Source organism: Etheostoma spectabile, chromosome 24 (genome assembly GCF_008692095.1).
Source record: "Etheostoma spectabile isolate EspeVRDwgs_2016 chromosome 24, UIUC_Espe_1.0, whole genome shotgun sequence".
In the NCBI taxonomy this organism is placed as follows: Eukaryota; Metazoa; Chordata; class Actinopteri; order Perciformes; family Percidae; genus Etheostoma; species Etheostoma spectabile.
The window spans coordinates 5,860,581-5,876,414 of record NC_045756.1 but is presented as its reverse complement, the minus strand read 5'-3'; the positions used below and the strand labels follow the sequence as shown (position 1 = coordinate 5,876,414).

General features: G+C 41.0%; 1 protein-coding gene across 2 annotated transcripts in view; it reads right to left on the bottom strand.

The window, feature by feature from the left end:
- The window catches only part of LOC116673928 (FERM and PDZ domain-containing protein 4), a 57,579-nt gene that overhangs the window by 40,117 nt on the left and 1,628 nt on the right, over positions 1–15,834 (bottom strand). The window contains exon 1 of one of the 2 annotated variants that reach the window (XM_032506306.1): positions 2,909–3,373. The exons of the other annotated variant lie outside the window; for it this stretch is intronic. Within the exon in view, the coding sequence (XP_032362197.1) occupies positions 2,909–2,949 (41 nt within the window). The 5' untranslated portion in view covers positions 2,950–3,373. Of the gene's footprint in view, positions 1–2,908; positions 3,374–15,834 lie in introns of those variants that run through there. 2 annotated transcript variants of the gene reach the window in all.

Below are 15,834 nucleotides of genomic sequence, written 5' to 3'. Positions count from 1 at the left end.
AAGTTTTGTCGACTCGTCCATCCACCCTGAACTCCTCATTAAACTGTCTTCATCGCTCTACAACAACCTGACTTCCTCCTTGGCTCCCGTCATAATTACTATGGCTGCTGAAGGGCTTTGTCACTTGAACATTGGTCGTGCATTGCCAGACCTTCCTTCACAGTGCTGCTGAGGAAGGTCTGGCCGGAAAACACAGCTATCCCGCATGTAAACATGTTCTGGTTTATTGGCATTTCTTTAAACCAAACACAATTGTCTTGCCTCTGCAAAACCGCCCCGGGGAAGGAACTTGTTTTGGTGAAACGTGTATGTTCAAAAGTTGTGCAAGAAAAACAAAAAACTGTCAAAACGAACAGATAGTCTAGCCAGCTGTCTGTTTTCAGCCTGCAGATATCATAAATCAACTGGAGATTTAGAATTCCAACACAAAGAAAGCTGAAGGTGAGGGACATCCGGCCTAAAAAGAGAGACATCGGGTGGAATTTCTGGCAGCACCTGAACGATCCCGGAAGTGGAACGTTGTGGTTATATACTACTTGAACACAGACATGTGTTGTTTTGGGGCACTGTTGCTGTTATTCTTCTTGGGAGAAAAGTCTTGCCATAGCCTGCGGAACCACCCCTATCTCTTTCCTCATGTTCTGGAGCGCCAAGTGTTAATATGCTTAACCAAAACATGAGCTTCAGTTCAGACATGATGGGGCCAAATACAGAGTTAGAAGCAAGTCATTCAGACTTTGGAAATAATATTGAGAATAAAACAAAGTTCAAAAACACAACTGCAAACGCCCAGAACACATGTTCAAAAGTTTGTATAAAACATGTATGCTCACTAATATTAATTTTAAACATATGTCAATGCTTTCGAATGGTCGGCTAAAATCACAGCTCATTAACATTTAATCTGAAAAATAACAGTTGAGTTGGTGGTTTATCTGAAGGTCTAATTTGCTCCTTTAAACCATGGTCTCTGTTGTGTATGAATGTCTTTATAAAAATACGTAGAGATATTGTGTACCACTACAGAGACTTGACTTCATTCTCTCTTTCTTTCCTTAGAAGAGAAGAGGATGCCCTCCAGATGCTAACCTCGAAGAGTTTCGGTTTAAGAGATTTATCATGAGCCTTGTTCAGTGGGCTTAGAGATGTGACACATGAGTCAGGGATCATGCTAACATGTATTAACGCACTGTTGTTGTGCCCACTGTTTGTAATGTGTAGTTTGTACGTGGCATATGAAAGCACAGTGAGCGAGGATTGGTGTGTGCAGAGCTCTTTATTATTGCTGCGGCTCCTACTTATAGTCTCCTCTTTCTTAAGATTGCTTAGTTTGTCTTGGTTTGTTCGATACAACTTGTCTGGTAAAGTTTATTTGAATCAATTAATTCTTGAATGAAGCATTTGATTGCATTTTTTAATTGTTGGCCCCTATTGTACAATTGCAATAAGTAGGCGTGGTTGTGCATCATCATCAGGACTGGATAGGGTTGCTCAGGGTAAACCTCCTTTTCTGGAACAGAGCGTTAAACCTCTGTCTCTTGAAGCACTTAGTAGTCTTGTTACAACTCTTCCTTTGGCTCTGTGCTCTCCACTGGCACGCTTTGTGTTCCCCTCCATTTCAGTAACCATTGTCTGTCCTCTCGTTCCTTTATCTCGCCCTTAAACACTCACACTATCTGGTTGCTGTTGACATTATGCGTATCTTGGAATGAGTTGCGTCTTATAGATCTTGACATTTCTTAGTCACTAAAATCACACAAACAAAACAACAACGCAGGCAGGCCCATACCTGCTCAAACCAACAGGGCAGAATACATCCCACAGCCAGTGGTGGATGTAAATGAGTAGCCAACATTAACTCAAGCACTGAACTTAAGTACAATGTTAAGGATTTCGTCCTTTACTAAAGTATTTAGGCTACTTTATACATCTACTCTGCTACATTTCAACAGGAAATATTGAAGTTTTTACTTGACTACATTCATTTTAAAGCTGTAGTTACTTTACTTTAGCAAATAAAACATATTGACTTGTTAAATATGATGCATTGCTACAAAGGCCCAAATCCCTGAGAGTATGTCAAAACATTTTCCTAGTCTTGAAGCACACGATAATGGCTCATTATCTTGTGTGCATCAGATTGTGTAGGGACCACAATGGAAATAAATCTTGGACTTTATTGTGTCATCCCTGACTATATATGTCTTTTTAATGTATGACACAGAGTACTGTTTTCACAATGTTTTTTATTTAAATAAAACCAATCAATCAATCAATCAATCATTCAAAGATTTACACATTGAAGGCTCCATAATTAGACACCGTGAAAAGGGCTTTTTTTGCATAGTGATTACTTTTACCTTTCACTTTGAGTACATTTTGCTCATGATACCTTTGTACTTTTACTCAAGTACAATTCTGAAGGCAGGACTTTTACTTGTGACTGAGTATATTTACATTATGGTATTGTTACCTTCATTCAAGAAAAAAGTCTTAACACTTACCTACACCATGAACGACAGGTCACATATCCCTCTGTTTTGTGCAACATCCATACCCAATGCAGCTTCCTATTTTGCTTTTTCCTTACTCAAACACTCAGTCTAGCCTTGTACCCAAAGTCTCTTAATGATAACGCTTTCATTTCATTTATTATTGGCTATACCAATCAGAAACTTGTTGAGGCATGACTTGCATACCCTGCAAAAACTGATTAGCCTAACAATACATGTTCAATGTCCAGACAACTTCACCTGGAAATATCTTGACTAGAATTACCTTAACTTTGTTCCCAAGGAACTGGCATATGTCAAGAAATTTGAATAAAAGTTAAATAAATAAATAAATGAAAATGATTTGTAGTGCCCTCTGAGGACAGCAGTAGAAGAACACACACACACATACTCACCCAGACAGCTTTGGCATCTTGGAGAAACCAAACATGTCCATGTGGTCCTGCTAGAGCGAGCTACGTGCCAGAGCTTAGGTGCTCCACATCAGCATTCTAATCCACATCCCAGACAATCCAGTTTCAACCCGGATCCATATGAAGAGTCAACAAAAGCCTTTCCAACACAGAATTTCTCACAGTTTAGGAAAATACACTCAGATGGCAGCAAGTATCACCCTTGCTGAATGCCCCATCCGGTGCGCAGACAGTCCAATTCCTTGCCTTTCCACAATGTTGCGTTCTTAAGTGATGACATAGACAGTGAGGGTCACTCCCCCCCCCCTTTCTCTCTTCTCTCTCTGGGACGAGTCAGCCCTTTCTGCTGCTCCCCACCTGGCTTAGTTGAGCTGCAATAAGCTCACTGTGTGTGCTCTCCATCTCAGCGCATGGTGTAGTGCAGTGATCCTAGCCGCGGCAAGCAGTGTAGAAGAAAGGAGGAGGGAGTGAGAGTGAATGGAAGAGGGACGGGATACAGAGGATGGGAGGGAGGGAGCGGGGGGGGGGAGAAACACAAGGCGAATGGATGACGGATGCTCTCTCGCTCCAGCTTTGCCCTCTGCTTATGGGGGCTGCAAGTCTCTTTGCATTTGCAGGGCAGAGGAGAGGAGGCAGAAGAAAGAGGGCTGCAAGAGTAAAAAAATCCAGATGAAAAATGAAGGAGGGAGAAGTAAAAGTGCGTTGGTTGTAAAGAGAAAGCAACTGAGAGACAGTGAAGGGGGGGGAGGTGATGGGCAGAGGAAAGCTGACTCGGCAGAATGGGCGGCTAATGGGAGCAAGACCCCTGTTTTTTTCCCTCTGCATGGTTTTACTAAGTGAGCTTGTATGCATGCACACTCTCATGCTTGCATCATCACCATGATGCAAGCATGCATTTGTCTTGGAGACCACAGATGGCTTCCTTGTTCATTCTCATCCAGAAGGAACATTTGGCTCTGGATCATTTTTCAATCCACTTCTCTAATAAATGGAAAAAGTCCTGACAAACATAATGTAATCTTAGGCAAATTAAACACTGTTATGCATGTGTTTCCAAAGCACAAACTACGTTGTAAGAATTTTATGTACCTAACATCTTTATTTGTTGCTTTTAAAACCTTATTTGGACCAACAACCAACGTGTTTTAATAGACTTAATTGAAAAATTGACTTTCTGATAAGAAACATTAAAGGACTCTTATTTTTGTTATGCACATTCTGTCATAGAGCCTGTCATCAAACCCTAACAAGTCAGAGCCTCTAGTGTGTATTTGTGTGTGTGCACAGATGGCTCAGCCTTTGGGAGATGCTGCTCCTGCTGGCCCCGTGCCACAAGGTGCCAAGGACAAACTGCAAACCAACCTCAGTGGAGATGATAAACTTTAATTGAACGCAAGAAAGCAGAAAGTATGTTTAGCGTCCCATGTAATCCAACTCAACTCAATTGGGTGTGTAATGAAAGGAAGTGCATATTTTTCACTTATCTTATAACTGAAAGGAGAACGTTTTTCTTACTTGTTATTTTAGTTAGTTGGTTGCCACATGCCTGTAACAGCACAATGCAATGGAAATCTGGATCAAAACAGCTCGTGGGTTATTGTATCTGCTGGACCTGGTGTCCCCGACATCAACAGACAGTTGTGACAGGATAAGAATTAGTAGTTTGGATTCTGGCGTTTTCTTAAATTTGTAGATACACAGCTGTGAGATCAGGACAGCAGAGGGGAGACATAATGTCAAGCGACACATGAAATGAGAGAAATGGAAGCAGATCTTCTGAAGTTGAACGCCACAAGATTTACGAATTAATAAAAGTTACTCTGATGGTTGGGGACAGTCTAATCACTTATTTATGAGCATGAACGTTTCTTCGGGGAGCAATGCAAGACTGCATACTTGATCACATTAGAAGTTTGAGACTTTCTTCTTTAACAGAAAAGTTTTTTAAGAACATTGCTCAGACTGTCGCAGAATACAGAGACATAATATAATTTTCTTTCTTCAACAACTACACAGTGACACTTTAAATTACTGTCTACCATTTTTTAAAGCATGCTATGGTGTCACAAGTTTTGTCTAAACTCCTACAAGCAATCTTTGGAAAGACTGGTGAGGTTTTCTAACCAAACTAAGACAACTAAGTCCAGCTGCTTTTAAAGCTATACTGTTTATGCACAGCAGTTCCTTATGCTTGATGCTAATTCAAACCTCTACTGTAAAAGGAACTCACAAAACTTAGGCCAATGGCATCATTAATGCTGATAGAAAATAGCCTAAAACCTACAACTTCCACTTCCGTAATTTTAATTTGGCCCTATGGAAATGTACTGGATGTTTGATTCGCGTCTGTAAATGCAAATAAAAGGCTCGACGTCGGCCCCCTGCTCTGATTGCAAAGCAGTGACGACAGAAAACATCAGGTTCATATCAGGCCGCTTTGATGCAAAGACTCTTTGATGACCCTAGCCTTTCCTTAGAAGAAGAAGCACTTCATTAATCTCTCAATGTGGAAACAGCACACGCGAGAGCACATGCACCCACATACATCAAACACACTTTGTGGGTGGCAGTATATAAAAGGCCTTGGGGACCTTTCATAATTCCATACTGGTTTGGTCACATCCCATCTCAGAACGAGACAAATATATGAAGACCCCTTTTATCTGTTAGTGCATTCAATTTCCGGCCAGAACGTATTACAGATCTAGTGTTATGCATCACTGGGTGCTTTTGGATAACAGTTTATAAGAATCAAATCTCATCCTTGAGCTTTGAAATTATTTTTTCTTTTTAATAAATTGTGTTTGTGTCAGACTGGTGTTCTCCATATGGGATATTCTTAGATGAGTGGAGATCTTTAAGTCAGGGAGAAAGCAGAAGTTAATCCAAATAAATAATAATGAGCCAACTCTGCAGCTACTGCCCCAACCAGATTTCACATGTATTTATCCTCCATCAATGTATTTGACCTGACACATTGGCAGAATAGCAAAGAACAACAAACATCATGTTGCATGCATTAGTTCTGCATCTTGCAATGACGATGAAGCAGTCTGACTGCTGCTATGGTACTAGCTTTGGCTAACTGACACAGATCCTACTACTACTAAATACATGGTCTTAGTATTCCCATGGCTGGGATTTAGTGGAGAACCTCCCATAGATAGATTTCTATAAGTATACAATCTAAGTACAATCTGTTTATTTGTCATTTAAAAAAGAAAGCCTCAGAGCACAAAGGAGAATTGTTGATAGAATGTAGTCGGGGGCTGGGTGTTGGCATCAGCATCAGCATTAGAAGCTGGAGGCAGTGTCCTACAGGAGGAGTTGATTGGATTGGCGAACGAAACAGTGACTAATGATTGGTTCCTGTGGGGGTAAGTGAGAGGAGTGGTACCTTTAGGTTTAAGAGATTGGATAAAGTGATTGAGGGAAGGAGTTGCCTAATTTGAAATTGACAGGTTAATAATAATAATCTAAAGGGAAGCATGGATCTATGAGAATGGATTGGGGCCAAGAGGCATTAGGGCTGAGAGGGCGGAGTGAATGAAGAAGTGAGAGAGAGTGAATTAAGTTTTGTCAGGGTCCACAAATTCCCTTTTTATTATTATGACTCTTTTCATAAAGGGATGCAAAGGACAGGACAAAGAATGAGATGATAACCCCACGAAGTTTTCCACTCACCCCCTTGAACTAAATGTGATTCTGATTTTGGTATGTGTTGTCCTTCAAAAAGAAGGAAAGACAGCAATTCAGGTCAGTAAATTGACACACTAAAGCAGAAATTAATAATAAATATGCACAAAAGCGAAAAACGAAGGTTCATTCAACTGGTTTCTAAACGTTTTGAGTGGGGTGTGTGAAGGACATGCAGGCCCTTTCATTTCTAAGCTGGTGATTTACTTCCACACCTCGCTGATTCCATCTCCAGTGACTTGCCCACCCATTCAACCATCAAAACGGCTCTGAAAATGTTATGTTATGTTCCTTCTCAGAGGGACTCGAACAGTGCCAACTTTGAAAACTGCAACATGAAACCGATATCACAGATATCTGTGGATGTACAGTATATTGAGCTGCATTTGCGTGCATTCATGTACATGGCAGCACTGTTGCGCTGTGTGCATTTGCATAGAAAACTTAAAAAATAAATTAAAAAAACCTGTGACTTCACGATGACTTTAGCCTTTGGACTTGGAATGACTTGATATCCTTCCCAAACCCTGAAGTGATGTTATGAGTCTGCAGAGAATCAGCTGTTAATTTTCCTGTCAACTGATGAATCAATCCAACGCATGCGCCGTAAGCAAAATGGAAAAAGGTGCTTTTGGCAGACCAGCACTCAGACGGACAGATGGCACCTCAGGGTGTTACATTCAGATGCAAAGACTCTGCTGCAGTCGACCAGAAAACTGATGGCAACAGTCAAATCAATCGGATCAGAAACAACAAATGATTGTAACTGTGACACAGGGAAAAAAATATTCCAAGGCACACGTGATGATATTGTTTTTAAATGTTCTATAAATACAAAATACAGAAGCATTCATTACTTCTGTAAATCTGCGAAACTAACTTTGTTATGAATTTTAAGATGGCAGTAACTTTGGTGAAGGGGCACAACATGACTTTTTCCTAACATTGAAATCAGGTATTACAATAAACATACAATAAATATTCTTTTCACCAGCAGCATCATCATGGGTTTTCTTAAAAGCAATTTGATCTTATCTTTGATTGATTGATTTTTAAATTCTATAAGCATGTTTTGGGGACGTTACCGGATAAGCGGATGAAGATGGATGGATGTTTTGGAATGACAACTTATGTATTTCTGTCACGCCAACATCACGGTCCGTTAGGTCCTTTTGACCACCTCTTACATATTAGTCTTCAGAGTTCATGACAAAACCAGGACAGTACAGGCATGCCTTGATGACACGCCATGAGCAAAATAATCTATCGGCGTTGTCACTGGGTGTAAGAGGGATTAGGTTGCTGGTAGATTGTCAAGCTACAATCAAGCTCCAATGGTATTTGAAAAATAAAAACACATAATAATGCATCTCACTGATTATTTTTCTAATTAATTAAAATACAGTTTTCAAATTGCCATTCTGCTAATTATTCTGCCTGCAAGTCAATTCTCTCCATATGCGAGATACAAAGTCCACAGCTTTCATTTTTTCATCTGTCCTTTATCAAATTTTTTGGGGACAAAACTCCTAAGAAAGTAATAATCTTTTCAGTCCACAAAGGTGTTAAGCATCTGACGGACAAAATAGCAGGACCTCTCTTTTATCTTTTAAGGCTGCTGTCTGATCTCGCCACTCAGCCAATTGAAAGCAGTGATTGTTATTACAGTGAGGCCAGATAGGGACGCTACGAGCATCCCACTGCTGATTTGTGTCCCGTAGAGATAAGAAGAGAGAAGGCAGTCTGCCCGCCTCTGTCCACTAATGAATAACAATATAGCCCAAGGTCACCATTCAAGTGTGAGTGACTGTGAGAGAGAGAAAACTGATAAAGACAAAGCATGTGTCCTGCATTATTACACAGCACATTGGCATTCAGCACTACTTCGCCTTGCGCTCTGTGGTTGACACACACGTCCAGTTAATCATTAACCAGCCTGTGCGTGCGTGGTGTATCTGTATCTAGACATCTCTTCTGTCTCCTTCAAAAGAGCAGGGTGTAACGTGTCCAACAAAATAATAGTATAGTCATAATAGTATCCTGTAATGAAGAGGCTGCTTCATGAACTATAGTGTTCCTCATGCTGTTAAACATGTGGCTGATCAGGCTGATTATAGGTAATGAAGTGATAAACTTTGTTTGTTTTGTGTAGAAATTACTCCTTGATGACTTTGACATTCCCCTGAGTCTGAGTGGTGGTGTTTGTGCATAAATCCCTGTCACCTTTGCAGGAGCAACTGGCATCTCACTACTTGTTCTGTATTCTGCAGAACACTGACAAACATATACAGAGCCAACCCTTTCTGCTGAGAAATATGGTTGCGTACAACCCTCGCAAATTATGTTTTGATGGAAATGCTATTGCTACCTGGATTACGTTCACTGGCAGTTCATTGTTTCAATTCATGAAGAGTGACATCTTTATAGTGTCACAGGGAGGAGGTCAGTGTGGATGGTGTGGCATAGAAAGCTCTGTAGACCGAGGTCCTGCCTCCCTCATATGGTTAGGTTAAGTCATCGTAGCTCATTTCATGCTTAAAGTTAGCATTACGACCTTTCTGGAACCTTAACCAGCTGCCTTGAGTATCCTAAAAATCTCGTTCATACTTTAGTTACCCCAAGTAAATTACTTTTGCTTAAAAGTCCCGTATTATGCCAATTTTTTAGGTTCATACTTTAACATATTTTGGGTTTTGTACTAGAACATGTCTACATGGTTTAATTTTCATTTGTCAGCGCCTGTCTCTTTAAGCCCTGCTTCTGAAAAAGCCCAGTCTGCTCTGATTTTACTTAAGTACTGACGGCACTGTTTCTGAACACGAGCTTTGTGCCTTTCTCTGTTGATTGAATGTTGTATTTAATATAGCACCTCAAACTGCATTTCATACTCTGTTTAACTGTGTCACACCAATGTGTGAAGCATTCAATCATAATATTACCTCATCCGTAAATATTAATTATTTTTTGAATGTATACCAGATTGCTCTGCAACATCCAGTCTCTGGAGCTCAATCCTCAGCATAGAGGATTTAATGTGCTATGTCTAATTCACACATCATACACATGTGACATATGTCAAATCATTATGAGATATGAATACAATAAAAGTGCTAATCAGACATTCATTAAACTCTCTGTCTGTCACCACACCAAGGACACATGCATGATTTCCCAGCATGCAACAGAGTGGGGCCAGGCGTTCCTAGCCAGCTCCCTGTCATTACAGGGGATAAAGCGGAAGGCACCCTCTGCATGCGCTCGTGCGCACAGGCACACACAAACACACGCACACACACACACACACACACACACACACACACACACACACACACACACACACACACACACACACACACAGAAACTTTATGTGACTGGTCTAAAACAACGAGATCATAGAAATTAATTCCCGTCCCCCTTTAATCCAGCTGGCAATCTCTCTCTTTCTCTCTATTCCTTATGACACAGGCCTAATCTGATACTCAAGCAAGGTAGGGGAGGGAAAGATGGAGGGAGGGTGTGAGACAGAAGAGAAATAGACTACATTGGTACAACAAGGAGGAACAAGGGTGGTGTATGTCGGGAGAGAGGATGAGGGTTTGAGGGTGGAGAGAGAAAAAGGTCAAGAAGGATAAATAGATGGATGGAGAAATGGATATTCGAAAGTGTTTGGGGGGGTGTAAAATGAAGGTGTTGGGAGATTAGGAGAGGAGAGTGAAGGATGGAATGAATGATGGAGATTGGAAAAGGGCAAGTGGAGACGCAAGGAAGGGGAAGGGATTATCTGAGGGAATGAGAGAAAAGAGGACAGGAGGAAAAGAGAAGTGAGAAGGCTTATATGTTATTTGAGTTAGAATAAATCTGATAATCGTATATTGTCCAAATGTCTTTTTTTACACTATTTTGGTAAGGATGTCTTTAATGGGTGTAAGAATGTGTAAGAATTATGACCAAGATATGTAGAAATAGGACTTTTTATAGTCATAACATGACTCATGTCTATATTTTTTCAATTTCAAAAGTACCTCAAACATATTTTGACATTTTTGTACTGCAATTTCCTGTTACTTATATCAGTACATGCATCAATTGTTTTTTATATTAAAACTAATGTTCTCCCGGAGCAGCTGAGTTTTTATCCGCCTGGCATACCTGCTGTACTTGGCGGTAACACAGATTGTTTCTGACGCATGAAACCTGTTGAGGGCTCCATGTGGGTTTCAACAAATAATACATTTAGCTCAGCGTTTTGTTTCTTCTTCTCTGTCTCTGCCTCTTTCATCATGCCTCCCACTGTCAGCCTGCTAAACGTCCCTCGTCAATAACGGAGCTTGTCGGAGACACTTAGGAGATAAGGAAGAGTAGGAAACGATGGGAGCTATTTGTCACCTTACTGCATATTAATAAGCTGGTGTCCGCCCCAGACCCCTGAGCTTTTTGTGGGCTCCAACCGAGGCGTACATGAGATGTGAATACACACACAAAAAAACCCATTCCATGCAAACATGTTTTTTCCACTGAAGTGCATTTATTCAATAGCTACATGCCATGCACACAGTCTCATCATGCCTGGCGTGCACACACGTCAAGATGCCGAAACGGAGACTCACGTGTAGAGTGCAGACTGAACAAATTGATCAAATGCTATTAGCTGTTCTTCAAGCCCAGTGTGACATTTAATTACGCACACATGCACACACTCACTAAGCTCGAATGCTGACGAGAGAGGTTTTTGTTCCTTTTTGTGAGCCACATCTCTCGAGGCCAAAAGCACGACTGCCAGATACACACACAAACAAGCATGCAATTACGTGTGTGCCAGTCTGTCCAAGTAAAAAACAGGTATAGTATCAGACATTTCAACTAAGTGGAAATGCAACTAAATTTAACTACTGAATGTACAGACTAAGTGTGATTACCAGGCTAAGGACCAATAATGTGTGATGACAAAGGGGCCCTTGGAACAGTCCCAGTGTTTCTAGACATAACTGGGCAGAGCTCCCAGTAATGAGAGAAGTGAGAGTCAAAGTAATGGTGAAAGTGTTCTGGGCAAGAGTGGAAGCAATAAATAAAAAATAAAAAAGTCCTGGAACAGAAGCTGAGAGGCCACATTGTGGTGTTTTCAGTGTTGCACTTTTAAAGCAATTTTATATGTGAGTGTGTTTGGACTGGAGTGTTACGTTGTGACGGTGTAAATAGTGGAAACTTTCCTTAAAGATTACATCAGAAACTGGCAAACTGTGAAAATTCAGCATCAGACATGTCCAAGCATTCATTGATTGTGATAAACTATAAATATTTACATCATCCAAACTGAGGGTGAAGTGAAGAGGAGCATATTTGAGCAAGATATGTACAGGTCAGCAAACGGATATGTACACTTAGGCTCTTGATGAAAGCTTTAATAGCTTTAGGCAACCAGTTGCTGGGCAACTAAATCAGAATATCTAATTCACCTGAGGTTCAAAAAGGAAGACCACCACCTTGAAATACAGCATGGTGGCACTGTGGCCTCACGGCAAGAAGGTTCTGGGTGGTTCCGGGCCTTTCTGCGTGGAGTTTGCATGTTCTCCCCATGTATGCGTGGTGTTCCTCCGGGTGCTCCGGTTTCCCCCAGCAACCAAAAACATGTACTAGGTTCTCCAGTCAGTGCCCTTGATCAAGGCACTGGCTCAGATCTGGAGTTGGTCCCCAGGCGCTGTAAATGGCCGCCCACTGAATGAATTTGAATTCCGCTACATGTTGTATGTGTATGTGATATAAAGTAATGAAGACAACCAGGTATGAGATACAGACTTGGAGAGGTAACTGGTAAAAAAACGAGTTAATGCAAATGTCATCCGTCTGTTATAGGAAACACAGTTCAGTACCTTTGCAACTAAGTGGCATGTAGGTTTTAAATCTCACCGTTCCTGATGACATGGCGAGAGAAACATCATGTGATAAACCTGTAAATGTTTTTTAACGGCTGGAGCTGCTGCTGTATCTGCATTTAGTAATTAAAGGATTGTGGTTTTACACACTAGCTCATCTGACATTTATGAAAGATCTCTGAGTGTTTGGAAACAGGGGACGGATTTGAACAAATCCCCATTTAGTGCAACACCCGGTTACATGTCTAGTCCACATCCACATCCACACACTAACTCAGACTCTGGATATTGTGCTTGTGTGATAAATGGTAGTCCCAGTGAGATTACCTTCATCTGTCTCCATTAGCGGGAACAACAATGAGGCAAAATAAATAGACATATCCAACAACAAAACCAAGATTATCTAGCAGTCATCGAGCGGATGCCTCGTCAATACCCGCCAGCATGGCTGCTCACAGTGTGTCTGGGTGGTAATGTGGTATTGATGGTCCAGCCTTGTTGGTCAATGACGTGGTCAGCTGATTTGGTAACAGCGTATCTTGTTTTTATTTTACAGGACACATACATGCACTTCAGCACAAATGCAGCAGCGTTAGCAGTAAATTAAATCCAGTGCGGTGCATGGCAGGAATTTGCTTTAAATTCAGACAATGTGTCATACTGTGTCAGGGAGGGAAATAGAGAATGCATTGCAATATTTTCATTTGATGTAAGACTTATTTAAAATTATTGGGTTTTATATACTGTAATTACTTTATATCTGTATATAAATATGTGTACAAGCCCAGGAATAAGCATAATCCCCCTCAAAACTAATGGGCACACTGGGTAATTGACTAGACTTTGGCAAGTTGTCAGCAGTTGTCTAAGCAAGGTTTAACAGAGTCAGCCACATGCTGTATGGGTGCAAACAGCAAAATGTAGTTTAGTAGAGATATTTGCTATCAGATCACAGTGGCAGCTGGCACCACATTTCACTACCAAATTTGCAACCACATAGTGTACTTTACAGGAAGTAGCAATATATTGAAAAGTCAAAAGCTATTTTTGAAAGTTTGAAACCCTGCTATTGTGTGCATTTCTTTCCAGAGATGCTGGATGCTCAAAATCGGAATTGGAAGAGGCGAGTAATGGATTGTTGCTGTGGTGTTTTTCACGATGCATTCAATGTCACTGCTGTTTGCTTTCAGCAGCCAACAGGAATTCACATGAATTTACATCTGACAGGCGAAAAGAGAAGAAGAGGAGGAAGAGGACTAGACTTTGAGCACCTGCCAGCAAACTAATCGGGCTGCGACCGATTTGGCCTCAAGGCCCTTCTAGACTGACCCGACCCGAATCCGAGCCCAAACATCCCGCAGCGCAGCGGGGCACGGAGTTGGAGCAACAGCCGATTATAATCAAAGGAAGTGCACTTTCAATAGACACACAAATTCTCTGCACTGTTTTGGAGAGTGAGAGAATTGGATTTGGTCCCCAGCAAAGCAGCCAAGGTGTATTATCTCGCTCACATTAGGAAAAAGCTACTGTCTACGGGAAACACAATGAATTTCATCACATTCAATTTGTACTTGAATCTTAATATAAAATTTGCCATACCTCGGAATGTGAGGTATGAGAAATGATGATTAGATTTCCTTGTAATGTACAAGTGCAATACAAATTAAATTGGATAAAAATGGGAAGAGAGAGGGCAGATGAAGGTGCACTTTCCACCTAAGATAAATAATCAGCCAAGACATAACTAAAAAGACATATTCCTGACATTGATCAAACATCTGTCTTTAAATAATGAAATGTCTCAAGTCCCAGTCACTAAAACAGTAATAACATGTCTTTTTTGTGTAAATTTGGTTCATGGGATGCACTTATTTGGTAGGTTTTTGTACACTCTTATTTTCCAGAACACAGAACAAAGTTACAGATTTTAGTCTTGTTGCGAGCATTCTGTAGTACAGTAGGAATGAGAAAAGCAGCACAGCAGGTTAACTTGATTTCCCTTGTATCCCTATGCGTGTCACTCATGCTGCGGCTGCTGAGTCAACATTTAAATATTTGGCATATCAGTGGATTGAAAACGACAAACAGCAGGAGGAGGGATTGAAAAAAAAAAAATAGAATCAGTCCATGCCTGCCTGTCTCCCTGACTGACACAGCAGAGCCGAGACTGAATCTGAATCAAATTTCATTTGTCTGCTTTCTGGGCCACATGTTTCCTGGCCAATGACCTATCACCTCGTTGCTGTAATCCTTCGACAATGATGCTGCGATCTGGCGCTTCCTCAATCCGGCAGTCCACTGCTGACCGGCAGCTGCACGGGTTTATGTTCAGGTGGGAAAAAAGGAGACCGAAGGGGAAGTTCTTTTCTTTCTCACTTGCTGTAGAAAAAAAAACATGCCATAAAGTAATGTTTGATTGTGCTTTCCTAATTTAGTCTGTACCACAAAACAAAATTGTGAGTTTTAGGATTAAAACAAATTTGGGTTGTGTTATTAGTTGGAGTGTCTGAAGAACTATGCAACATGTCTTAGTAGGCCAACTTTAACTGTCAGCCTTTATGCTAGTGTTGAATCCACCCGTCATGTTCATTTACAACTGAGTAATTTAAAGGTCCCATAAGGGAAAAGGTTACCTCCCATTTCTCTGCTTTGCCCGCCCAGAGAATTTGGCCCACCCATGAGAGAGAGACATCATGGCTTTCAAACGAGCAGAGTGGCAGTTGGTCAAGCCCCCCCCCCCCCCCCCCCCCCCCCCCCCCTCAATAGTTACAGACACAAAAATGGCACATACCAAGGAAAGCTCATTGTGGGACTGGCTCTAGTGGCTGTAACTCTGCACCAAGGCTAAATTTTGGGAAAGAAACTTCAGATATGGTATTAGGGGACCTCTAAGGTTTATATAAAAGAGACTTCAGATATTAGATTAGAAGACCACTAAGATCTATATAAAAGCATGCTAAAAGCACCATGTCATGGGACCTTTAAGTAATTTAACACAAGATATTAGTTCTCGCTGAATGACTGTTCATGAACTGTAAATGGTTTAGTCATGTTTAGATTGCATACCACTAATGGCAGCAGTTAGACGTTTCAATCCGTTTCGTATCCATTGGTGTTACAACTGAGTCGCCATGTTTGGTATTTTTAAATCATGATTGTTTATATTTTCATATTAGTTGAGCTACTCAACAATCTGACCTTGTACCACTGGTTGGGAATCACTCTAGGCTGTAGGCTGTTTTGACCAGTGTCAACAATAAATTAGTTCAGCTAAGAAGTCCATCAATCATTTGATTGAAATGTGTGTTTATGTGTGTGTGTGTGTGTGTGTGTGTGTGTGTG